The 13,110-nt window shown below is 42.0% G+C and overlaps 1 protein-coding gene across 1 annotated transcript; it reads left to right on the forward strand.

Moving 5' to 3' along the window:
• The first annotated feature begins 4,859 nt into the window (after positions 1 to 4,859).
• Positions 4,860 to 11,144, forward strand: nmur3 (neuromedin U receptor 3). Its single transcript, XM_068595900.1, has 2 exons — positions 4,860 to 5,752; positions 10,726 to 11,144. The coding sequence occupies exons 1-2, from the start codon at positions 4,909 to 4,911 to the stop codon at positions 11,142 to 11,144; spliced, it is 1,263 nt and encodes a 420-aa protein (XP_068452001.1). The 5' UTR covers positions 4,860 to 4,908.
• The last annotated feature ends 1,966 nt before the right edge of the window (positions 11,145 to 13,110 follow it).

Here is a 13,110-nt window from a genome sequence, read left to right on the forward strand (position 1 = left end):
GCTTCATCATTTCCCATTTTCCAACTGCCCATATTTGTATGATACTGTTAACCTGATTTGGGCATTTTTTGTATTTTAGAATTTGCATCTTTTTGTTCTTCTTTAAAAAAAGAAGTTGTATGTATTCATAGCTCTTCTCTCAAATCCTGTCTGAGGTACGACTCGTTCTTTCAGTTTTAACCTTTTGGAAACAAAAAATCCTCCCGCTCCCGTTTTAATACCCAGCATGCCCCATTCAGACAATCTTTTGGCTTAAAATGCGTCATTTTTTTCAAATTTTTGAACCGGACGACAGTTTTCTGACTGAAGCTCCTTCCTAACAGGACAATACTTTGTTTTATTGTGATTTGTGTTGCAGGTTCTGATTCTTTAGGTCCTAATCTTTCCATAAAGGTCTTATTGACGCTCCAGGAGGCTTTTTTGGGGAATCTGGCTCATATCATGCTGGATGTTCATAGTTACCATCAACATATCTTTTAAAAAGGATTTTTTTGTAGATATAATTTTTTTCCCAAGACTTTGCTGAACAAATACACACAATAAACACAAGTATTAAAATTAATTTGGGGTTCCTACGACGACTCAAACAGGGAAAAGAGGTCTGCAGACAACACTGGTTCAACGGCTCAGACAAAAGCGTCTTAAGGCAGTTAAAGAAATAGTCACAAAGTGTGATTTTATTGTCCTTTACGGAGTCACACATTGTCTTATTTTTTTAGGATGTCATCAACCCACAAAACTAAAGTTAGATTGAGGCAACAAAACCACAACAACACTCCTGGACACGCTGCAGCCGCCTCATGGGAGAAGGTCCTGAGTCTGCTGAACCCTCCACCTGCTCGTCCTCCACCTGCTCGTCCTCCACCTGCTCGTCCTCCACCTGCTCGTCCTCCACCTGCTCGTCCTCCACCTGCTCGTCCTCCACCTCCTCGTCCTCCACCTCCTCGTCCTCCACCTCCTCGTCCTCCACCTGCTCGTCCTCCACCTCCTCGTCCTCCACCTCCTCGTCCTGCACCTCCTCGTCCTCCACCTGCTCGTCCTCCACCTGCTCGTCCTCCACCTCCTCGTCCTGCACCTCCTCGTCCTCCACCTCCTCGTCCTCCACCTGCTCGTCCTCCACCTCCTTGTTCTCCACCTGCTCGTCCTCCACCTCCTCGTCCTCCACCTGCTCGTCCTCCACCTGCTCGTCCTCCACCTCCTCGTCCTCCAGCCGCCGCTGGGACCTCGGCCTCTGTCGTTGCTCGTGGATGCGTTTCCCCACGTTATTGTGTGTTACTGAATAATCGGGACAATTATTTAGAAGAGCGCTTTCGAATGTAACTGCTCACAACAGCTGCTCTCGATGTTATCTGTAGGTTCACGCCCAGTGAAACGGCTCGCTCTGGCTCGAGCTGAGGGTCTGACATTAATCACAGAAAAAGGTCTCGTTGTGGGAGAAGTCTCCTTTTGGTAATTCTGTAATGGCAACGAGAGTTTGTTGTGTTGAGAGTACAGAAAGCAAAGCTCAGTGTTATCTTCAAGGCTTTCATTGGACTAGAATATTGAGCTGATTTGGTCTTTGTATTAAGCAGATTTTCAGATCTCACAACCAGCAACACAATAACAAACAGACCGGATCAAGTAAAAGGTAAAAAAAACAAACACATTTTATTTCTCTGTTGGGTCCATTTCACAATGTTGTCGTGTATTTATAAAAACAAACTTTTCAAACATCTGAAAACCTCCAAAAAAACCTAATGAGAACTGGCTGCTGTTGCTTAGTGTTTATTTTTGGCTAAATTGATATTGCATTTCTCAGATAACCCTAACTCTGCTCGTCAGGTCACATGTAATGAGAATAAAAGATGCTTTTGCTGTTAATACAAATCTGTGAGATCCCAGTGATTGTGTTTCATTTTGATGCTCAACAAAACACAAACACGGTGTGAAATCTTCTCCACTGGTTGTGCACAAAACTCCACCAGACAGATGGGCTTTTCAAGAGTTGAAGGGTTGAATACAAACACGAGGAGTTCCAGTATCACAGATACAGTGACTTTGAAAAACTAGACGCTAAATGATATATATATGCAGCCTCCATTAAATGTGCTGATATTACCAGTTATTTCTAGGACACAACTCCTCCTGCACAGTATTCCTGAGCATTTCTAAATAAAGTTCTTTGGAACAGTCTCCAAAAGATATTCTTGGTTTTCTATATTTAGCGCTTGGTTTAAATGGTTTAGTCAAGGTGTCCCTTAGCGTAGCTGAAGGGAATTCAAAATAATGCAGCTACAACTGTAAGCCTGTGTCCTTGCATGCTACCAGCTAAAGCAGGCAACAGGCCCGGGGACCAAATCATAGAGGGAGCTAAAGGCTGCTGTGCACATCTAAAGGCTAGGTTCACGATTCCAAGCAAAAACATTACGCTAACGCTAACCCAGTATCCCAGATTCCAGTCAAACCGATTCAGGTAAACACTGTTATCTCTGTTAGCACTCCTGCCGTAGTTTGCACAGTTAGAACAGTTTGCGCTGTTAGCACAGTTTGGACTGTTTGCACATTTTGTACTGTTCGCACAGTTTGCGCTGTTAGGATAGTTTGCACTGTTAGCACATTTTGTACTGTTTGCACATTTTGCAATGCTAGCACATTTTGCACTGTTAGCACAGTCTGCACTGTTAGCACAGTTTGCGCTGTTAGGATAGTTTGCACTGTTAGCACATTTTGTACTGTTTGCACATTTTGCAATGCTAGCACATTTTGCACTGTTAGCACAGTCTGCACTGTTAGCACAGTTTGCGCTGTTAGCCCAGTCGGCGCTGTTAGCACAGACGGCGCTGTTAGCACCGTTAGCTGCGAGCCGACCGCTCAGCTGTAGCCATGTTCAGGAGCCGTTCGTAGGTTCGTAAGAAAAATGTTCCCAATCCTGCAGAAAGCAGCTTTTGGCACGACGTGACAATTACGATGACTTCTGGTGTCATGCGGCACACAAACACGGGCAGCGCCACCCTGACCCGCTCCCTGTGTGGACGATTTAAACTACGTCACCTGCTCTCGCTCGCAATTACACGGATAACATGATTACTGCGGGCTATGATTCTGCATTAATTTGGTAAAGCTACTAACGGTGAATGAGAACAGCCTTCAAGACAGCAACACAGAGAGTTTGTATTTATATAACTGTACCTAGATGTCCAGTGGATTTGACTGAAGCCTCATATCAATGAGAAACCATTCAATATTAGACATCTTTGCACAGATTCGTATTGGCAGATCTTTGTGGTGAAAGCTGTGTTGTTGACCCGTCCAGCATCCCTCCATGCTGAGCTCTCGTGCACTTAAAGTGTCTCAAGATTATTATTTTTCATCTAAAAAAACAACAACATTCATCCCTGTGATGTTTGAGAAGCTGCAACGATTTAGATTATGGCGTGCGGCATTCTTCATTCACCCAGATTTCTCTTTTTGATGTTGATGTGTCAGTCACTCAACATCTTGTGCATCAAACCTCTCAAATAGACGATATCGGTGTTATCAAGTGTGCAGACCTCGTGATCTCTCTCTCTCTCTCTCTCTCTCTCTCTCTCTCTCTCTCTCTCTCTCTCTCCCCTCCTCTCCCCTCTCTCCTTTGCTTTTCTGTACCTCTCATCAGTTGATTCTCCGGCGCCTCCTCCTCCAGTCGCCTCTCCTCAGAAGCGCATCCAAGAACTTTTGCATTCGCTGTTTTTTTTTTTCTTCTGTTTTCTGCGCCTCCGTTTGCGTCCTCATTTCCAATCATGGTCAGAGCGAGATATAAGAGGAGGGATGCACACCAGCAGCGTCAAGGTGAGCTTCATTTCTAGTGTAAATATTTTAAACAAAACATATAGGATGCTATATGACCAGTACCATGTAGTCTGTATTATTGTTGTATTTAGATATTTTTTGGGGGTGATTTTTAGTTTTTATTTGTCAAACTGTCCAATTTCCTTAACATTAGTCGTCATTTAATATAATAATAATAATTGACATAGTTAAAAAAGCCATTAAATGTCACAGTTTGATCACAGACCGGTCGTGGGGGAACATTATGTCCCTCTCAGGTGAACTCCAGCATCAGGTGATAATTGTGGCTGTGTTAGTCACAGCTCCTTGGATCCGCATGGTGATGCGTGACATGCGGGGACATAATTAACCTCGAAGACGCCCTGCCGTCCATCAATGCTGCCAATTACCCCCAAATCTGTTTATGAGGACTTTCACCATACTGGTGTGGCAGAAAATGCAATAATCCTCACTCACCTCATTCGTGACAGAAAAATGCCTTTTGTTGTGAGGTGATTTACACAGTTAGGTCTGATGTTGCTGCGGTTCTTGTCTGTTTCTTTGTTTGCTGTGTGAGTTCTGTATAAATGTTTACTTTAACTCACATAGAATAGTTTCTACTTCTCTAAATATAAAGAGGAGCTGTTTTTTTAAAATATCTTCTTGAAAACTTAACATCTTTGAGTTTTTTGGATTGATGTTTGGTTAAAACCAAAAAAAATGGATATGAAGATGCTATGGGCTATAGATAGACAAAGGATTAATCAGGAAATTATGGGAAATATTCATGAAATCACTAGTTGCAGCCTATGGTGATATGTATTTCTGGTTTAATTTAAAATATTCTTCATTTTAAGCTTGAGGTTCCTGATTAAATACTCGTAAAACCCTGAAGATATAATTAGGTCTCAAGCTCTGGAGTTTATGTGAATCACTGAGTTTAAAAGTGAGATTTGTGAAATGAAAGAAGAAGAAATGTTAGTCTGAAGTTTGACCTCAATAATCATCACACGGGCACTGTCTGTTTCATCTTCCTGGTACCTCCTTCCAGGCCGCCGGTGGTGAACCGACCACCGATGCGTTGACGTCTCCTCGCCGTTCCTCCAGTTTTCCTTTTCTGAAATGGCGCTCTCGTTGGCGGGCTCCTCTTTGAACGCGTCCACGCTGTTCCACAACGCCAGCGCGCTGCTGAACGCCACCGGGAATTACACCATCGATCAGTTCATCGAAGTCAACCTCTTTGAAATCTTGGGTCCAAAACGATCTCCCTTCTTCCTCCCCGTCACCGGTGTTTACCTTCTCATCTTCCTCACCGGCTTGTCCGGGAACGTGCTCACATGCGCCGTGATCGCCAAGCACAAGAAGATGCGAAACCCCACCAACCTCTACCTGGTGAGCCTGGCCGTGTCGGACCTCCTGGTGCTGCTGTTCGGCATGCCTCTGGAGATCTACGACCTCTGGCGCAACTACCCGTTCCCCTTCGGCGAGGGCGGCTGCTACTTCAAGACCTTCCTCTTCGAGACGGTCTGCTTCGCCTCCATCCTCAACGTCACGGCTCTGAGCGTGGAGAGGTACATCGCCGTGGTGTACCCGCTCAAAACGCGCTACCTGTCGACCAACCGGCACGCCAAGCGCGTCATCGCCGTCGTGTGGGCGGTTTCCATGACGTGCGCCGTCCCCAACACCTCGCTGCACGGCATCTTCTACCTCCCGGAGAGAATGGAGGAGTCGGCGATATGCACCGTGCTCAAGCCCCTGTGGATCTACAACATGGTCATGCAGATCACCACGGTGTGCTTCTACTTCGTGCCCATGATGGTGATCAGCGTGCTGTACCTGGTGATGGGCCTGCACCTGTGCCGCGAGAGGCTGCAGCCCGGCGGAGACCTGAGACAGAACTGCAGCGGCAACATCCGAAGGAAGATCAGCGCGAACGGACGCAGGAGGCAAATCAACAAGATGCTCAGTGAGTTTTTCTTTGTCTACCGATCGGGTATCACAAAGAAATGTTGTCGCGGCCGGCCTGGCGTCAGATCCCTCTAATCTGTGATATCGATGCCAAGACATGTGCTCTGAGACAGCATTCACAGCCCTCACAGGCGTTATTGGTGTTTTGCTTTGTGCGGATCATTTATGTTCTGGAGTGAGTCATGCCTGCTCAGCTTTGGAGATTTATGAGGTTTTATGAAGGTCTTACAGTCCATCCACCCCGGTGTACGGCTCTTTGCTCTCAGTTAATTGATTCCTTTCACTTCCGCCGCATTCAGCAAGTTCCAATAAATCATCTTAAAGGACATGAAAACCCTTTTTTACCTTGAATCAGTTTGTTACTCTAAAGCTGCGTTCACATCAAAAGAGTTACAAATTATTCGCGCGAGTAGATTACATGTAAAGTCAATGCACAGACGTGATTGGTCGCACCGGAAATGGTAACTGTTTTCACAAAGTAAAGTCACGGAAATTTACCACATAAAGTCCAGCGAGTAAACTCAGCCGCAAAAGCGTTGCGAAAAAAAAACGCAACTCTTTTGTTGTGAACGCAGCATGAGTGATGCGTTCACACGTAACCGCCATCGAGCATTCACGGTCAGGTATTTCCACGGCCAATTTACTAATAAAGCGTTATAATATTGTTTGTTTATGACTAAGAATGTTTTAGCAGGTTAACATCAGTCAGCGGGTCAACCACTTTGATCCACCACTGCACTTTTCTTTCATTCTAATTTATTTCCCCTTTATTTATCCAGGATTCTCCAATTCCTAGGCAAGATTGCCATCGTGAAAGCCACGCAGAAAAACAGATAACTATGGAAGCCTATTTACACCACACACACAAAAAAAAATTAGGACCAAAAAAAGTTAGGACCCCCCAAAAAAGTTAATCGACTTTTTTTTTTTTTCCTCGACGAAAAGGAAAAAAATAAACATCTAATCAATACCTTATCTCATCACTTTGGTTTTACAAACCTTCATTTAAATGTAAATATATATTGTTCATACAACAAAACAAGTACAAGTCACAAAATAGTCCAATCTTGTTTCAATTCACGTATTCTTTTAATTTTACATTGCAAGCACTGTTTTATATTCAAGTGCTCTTGTTATTTACCAAAAGATAACTTGACAATGTCAACCACCTGTAAGCCTGTTGATGGTTACTTTAAAGTAAATAATTAATTTAATATATGTGTGGACTTTGCATTTTACTCATTTCTTAAAAATGGTCATTGGAACAACAATGACAACAACAACAATGTACTTTGTGTGTACAAATATTAGCTACAATTATATTTAGGCTGTAACTGTAATTTTGACAATTGTAGTCAGTAGTCAAGTTCTCATTTCTCCCCTGGAATAAAACAGGAAACGTTTTTTGATCTTTGCCTTTTTTCAAGTCAACAAAAAAAGGCAACGAAAAAAAAAAAAAAAAGTCACAAATTTTTTTTTTGTCGTAATTTATTTTCTTTTTTTTTGTCCTAATTTCTTTTTTTCTTTTTTTTGTCCTAATTGTTTAAAAAAAAATTTGGTTCAAATTTTTTTTTTTTTGGTCCTAATTTTATTTTTTTTTGGTCCTACTTTTTTTTTTTTTTTTTTAAATTTTTGGTCCTATTTTTTTTTTTTTTTATTCCAATTTTTTTTATTTTTTTGGTGGCGGAAATGGGCTTCCATAGCAAACAGATTTAGAAACAAAACATTTTAATGGTTGTCTGTCTATATGTCTGGCCTGTGATGGAACCCTGCCTTCGCTCCTTGACAGCTGGGATCGGCTCCAACGTCCCGCGACCTTAATGAAGATAAGCGGTTCAGATAGTGGATGGACATTTTAAACAAAATAAAAACATTAAAAATTACAAAGAAATCCAGACTTTCTATTGCATGAATTCCCATTCATCCCATTCCACAAATAATTTTTCTTCCTCTCATCGTGCATTACAATAACTTTTTGTGATCACTTCATTTTTCCTCATGCTCCATTACGAGGGTGCTCAGAAACACGACCACCTTCGTCCACAGGGAGCGCCAAAATCAACCCAAAGTGAACCTTGTAGTAGCTTTAACCAAATACTAGCAAAACTAATGACATTCCCATTAGCCTCAGCCTCTCTTGGCGCTAATTGGTAAATGTTAGTGTGTTAACAGGCTAAACTGAGATGGAGAACATAGTCAACATGTTAGCATAAGTCTCATGTTAGCATATGTCTCATGTTAGCATATGTCTCATGTTAGCATATGTCTCATGTTAGCGTAAGTCTCATGTTAGCATAAGTCTCTTATTAGCATAAGTCTCATGTTAGCATATGTCTCATGTTAGCATATGTCTCATGTTAGCATAAGTCTCATGTTAGCATGAGTCTTCTGTTAGCATAAGTCTCATGTTAGCATGAGTCTCATGTTAGCATGAGTCTCATGTTAGCGTGAGTCTCATATTAGCATAAGTCTCATGTTAGCATAAGTCTCACAAAGCAAGTTTAAACTCTTTGTAAAATGATCAAAAAGTCCCTAAGAGTACATGTCAGGCTGAATTTTTATGTCATTTTTCATGAAGTGATGCACAAATCGAGGTATTTTTGTCTTGGGTCGGAATGTTTCATTCAGATTAAACATCAAATAGCTCCAGTGAAACGTTTGATGCTCTCTAAGCGTCAAATCTTTACCTCTCACATTTATAAATATCTCTCAAAGTGTGATGAGTCAACAAGCTTCCAGAAAAAAGCTAAGTCGGCTAGCTTGACGCCGTATGCTCGCCGCCTGCTGCTGCGCCTCCTTCAGGGAGAACAGCGGAGCGCGTCCTGCATGGCTTATTAAATGAGGAATAGAACCAGCACTTCATCGCCATTATGTGCCGCTCAGAGCGACACGCTCAGCGTGAAATTACCATCCCATATTTTTCCCAAGACATTGTGCACTTGTCTGCTCAGTTTGATCTTTTTGGCCGTAAACAAACAATTTATAATGAGACAATATTATTCCATCTTTATCCTGTTCGGCAAATGCAACTAGATCTTCTCCTATTTATTTAAAAAATATGTTGAAAGATACAGTGTGAAGCATTTATGGAGCTATATTAAATGGATTATAACATTAATAAGGATGTTTTCCTTAATGGCCACTGTGGCAAAGAGTGGCCATTATGAGTCAGACAGTAAGCGAGATGATTAAGTCGCTGAACAAGAGAAACATTATTTAATTTATTGAATACTCTGCCTGATATTTTCCCAAGTTATATGTTGTAATTCTCCACAGCCCAAAGATGATATATTAAAATTGCCTGTTTTACTGATTGGATTATATTCTAAAACCCCAAACTATTGAGTTTACTTCCACACATGACAAAGATAATCATGAAATGTTTGTTATTTTGGTTTAAACGAGGACCACAATTATGATTAACAAAATTGCTGCTGGAGATTTTTAAGCTATTCTTCGGCCTCGGTGCCGTTTACAGGTTGTGATTTTTCCAAATGGAAGATGGTGAAGATTCAGGACTGATATGAAATGATTCAGTTGTATTGCATTAGCGCATACATTACATGAAGCCACACGCCATCTTAACTTCACTCATTGATAACTCGCTTGCTAATTCCACTCCGTGGGACAAGACAGAATACTTTCTGTCTTGGGGGGAAAATTAGGCCTTCAAGAGATTCAAATGATGCTACTTCCTGTTGATCATGTGACTTGTGCAATGTCCCACATTTGTGTCAACAAGGCTGAATGAAAACAAAGGACATGACTAAATGTGTCTTTTAGCTGAAGTGGGAGAAAACACATTTGTCTAAATATAAAAATAATGATTATATTTTCTTGGTAAAGTTTAGCGTTAGCGAGTGCCGGGAAGCTAACTCATTTTCTTTAATGTTTCCCATTATGTATCTTCAAATTGCAATAAGGGAACAATCATTACTGCTTGGTAAAATAATGCATTAAACAGATAATTGTCATGCATATTTATGCATGGAATTTCCTGGGGACAGAAAAGGCACCAATTTGGTTGATGGCCATTTTGCAGCTCCACATTGTCTTTGTTACACAGCAACACATTTATCTATTGTTCGGTAACATCAGCAAACAACAGCCGGCGTAAGCTACTAGTCGCACCAATTAAGTCTGAACAACAAAGCCCCCGAGAGCAATGAAGAGAATATTAATGTTGGTTTTATTACGGACACACTTTGCTCATTTGCACATTTTTAAGTGCAATGTGCAAGAAGAGAGTTGTCGTACATTTTGATCCCCACTTGTGTCCATTGGAGTGTGTCCTTATGGTAGGTAGGTAGGTAGATAGATAGATAGATAGGTAGATAGATAGATAGATAGATAGATAGATAGATAGATAGATAGATAGATAGATATGTACTAGAAATAAAACTAGATTTTTTTTGTCAAAGTAGCGTCCCACATTTACAGACATCAACATCAATGGAATAGACTAAACACACAAAATAAGTAATAAAAGAAAATAAAAGAAGAGCAGGGATGGCAGATATATACAAAATAAAAATAGACTATATATATAAAAACAAATAATATATATATATATATATATATATTTTTATATATATATATATATATATATATATATATATATATATATATATATATATATATATACAAATTAAATATGTATATACATTTAGTGCATTCAGGAGGTTAAATTAAATGTGAACGGAAATTAAATAAAATGTAAACAGAGAGTGCAAAATGTGCAAATATGTCAAATATAGTAACATATAAAATGAATCCACAGATCTGGCCGCAGGTGACTTGTTGTAGAGTCAGATTGCTGCGGGGAGTTTTCCTGCAGCAATCAGCCTCGTTGTCTTTCCCTTTTCTTTCTCGATCTTGTCCGCCAACATCAACGATTTATAAATAACTGAGAGCAGCAGCAACAGAGAAAACAAGACTCTTAAACCTCATCCTTCTCTTTGGGTCCTCCAGCGATCGTGGTGGCCGTGTTCGGGGTCTGCTGGGCGCCGTTCCACATCGAGAGGCTCCTGTGGAGCTCCATCAGCCAGTGGACCGATTTGATGCACAACATTTATCAGTACGTCCACATCGTGTCGGGCGTCTTCTTCTACCTCAGCTCGGCGGCCAACCCCGTCATCTACAGCCTGCTCTCCACGCGGTTCAGGGAGTGTTTCCGCGAACTCGTCTGCTCCCAGTCGGAGGACAACAGCTCCGTCAGAGACTCGCCGCCGTTCCCGAACATTTTGCTGGAGCCCTCCGTCTCCAGCGGCCGGGCTCCGGCCGAGGGGAAGGACTCCAACACTTCCATCCCTTTGCTTTCCCCGAACGCGACACTGAGCATGGACACCGCGGTCCTCGCAGGCGCTCGTCAGGAGACGTCTGTGTTCTGACTTTGACTAGACATGAATGAGCTGACGAGCGACAGGGAAGCCGTTGCTCGACATTTCGGTAAATATCATTGTTTGCTTTCTTGCAGAGAGTTGGGTGAGCAGATCGACACCACACTGCACATATTGGCTAAATATGAAGCTTGGATCAGTACAAAGACAGGAAACAAGTAAAGCCACAGAAAACACCTTCCAGCACGCTCAACTAATTAATTAATTTGTTTGATCTCCAAAAAAAAAGTGGAAGAGAACATGCATTTTATGCCTCCTGGTGTAATTTATTAATACACCTTGTTTCACATCACAAGAATAATGTTTCCTCTCTTGCAAAATGACTCATTTTGAACTGGGACACAGTCATAAATATATCTGGTGAAACAGGACTTTGGTTGGCTGTGTTAACCCTGACATGGTATATAAACCCATCACTAAACACATATCAAAGAGATATGAAGTGTTAAATAGTGAGATGCAGTCGTGGTAATTCACAGATTCCTTTCCCCCTTTTTCAAGCCTTTATGCTAAGCTAACCGCCTGCTGTCATCAAAGAGCTCGTACGTGAGCTTTTTGAGTTGTGCGTTTGTTGCTGTGAGTATTATTGTTCAACAGTGCCTGCACGTCACGCCTGCTGTCTTATTCTGTGACTGAGAAGTTGAATCCAGAGGGAAAGCGGGACGATGTTGTGATTCCTGTTTTCTTCTCTAAATGATATGTTGCCGGGCAGAAAAATCAGGTCAACTTGCTTCTTCTCTGTGTCTCAGTGCAACTTGTGAACAAAGACTGTAACGCTTCACTGTGCCGACCGCCGCGCACTTGATTAGACTGAATGGTTAGCTCGTGTTCAATGTGATTGCGAAAAGGAAATTGGCTATTGCGCAACGCCTAATTTTAAATAAATATATGTTGAAGCTGTCGTCTCGTAGCGGTTATTGTCTAAATTCTTGTGAACATGAATGTAGAAATCATCATCAAGATTGTATTGTGTGACTCTCTGGAAGGCTGCGTAACCCTCGTCTGACGTCTACGTCACATAACAAGCTTCAACAAAAGCAGAAAATCTGAATGTGGTGTTTGTTGCACGTCGGTCATGTTGAATTAAAATACCGCACGCCGGCCTTTTCCCTCCAACGCGTCCACCAGCGCGAGCTTTAGCGTGTGCGGCTTGACGGCGTAGCATGACGTGAGTGCACGGCAGCTTCAATATTAACTCCCCCAGCCAGATGAAGTGGATACAGCACATTTACTTCTCCACATTGCCTCATTTCCACTCGCGTTTTCAATATCCATCTCATTTCCGTCATACCTCCAGACACAATCTCATATGAGCGGCAACGCATCGGCCTCGGCCATATGGGGTATTTTTGTACACTTGAATTCTCCCACAGGTGTCAGAACGCCCGAGTTTTCTTCATCTCGTTAGTGGTTGAGACAAATTGGAGTTCATTTTTAGACGTCAGAAACAAACAGGAACCACAAGCGTCTCTGTGCTCGATTGCCTCTTATCGAGGCGCCGCAGTGAAGTCGTGCGTGTTTAATTCAGCAGTTTCATCCGGCGGCAACATCGACATTCTAATACAAGTGATGCATATTCATGTGTAGCATTGGAGCCCTGACACTACCTGAGTTCATTCATAGAAACACAAAGAAATTGAATATGATTTCCCTCCCAAACTAATGAATGATGAATATGTATAAACGCTTGTTGTGAGCTCGTGTCCGATTGCGAAACTCAAGGACAGAAGAGACCGAGACAACGTTACAGCGGTTTAATTGAAGGCAGGAAAAACACGCACACGCACCGTATCCGCATGATGTGAATGTTCAGTTGGGGAGTGAAGGACAATCACACACATCATTTAGCACAGAAAGTCATTAACTTTCTGCGCGAGACATTTTTACATATCGCCGTCCCTCTCGGTGCGTAAACCAAGAGCACAATCCCGTGTTTGATTGCCAAAATGACCCCAAC

Source organism: Clinocottus analis, unplaced genomic scaffold, assembly GCF_023055335.1.
Source record: "Clinocottus analis isolate CAN_PGR_092001 unplaced genomic scaffold, fCliAna1.0.p SCAF_32, whole genome shotgun sequence".
Lineage (NCBI taxonomy): Eukaryota > Metazoa > Chordata > Actinopteri > Perciformes > Cottidae > Clinocottus > Clinocottus analis.

Coding starts and splice junctions, on each gene's coding strand:
- nmur3 (XM_068595900.1), top strand. CDS start 4,909: ATGGCGCTCTCGTTGGCGGGCTCCTCTTTGAACGCGTCCACGCTGTTC. Junction 5,753..10,725: donor GCAAATCAACAAGATGCTCA/GTGAGTTTTTCT, acceptor TGGGTCCTCCAG/CGATCGTGGTGGCCGTGTTC.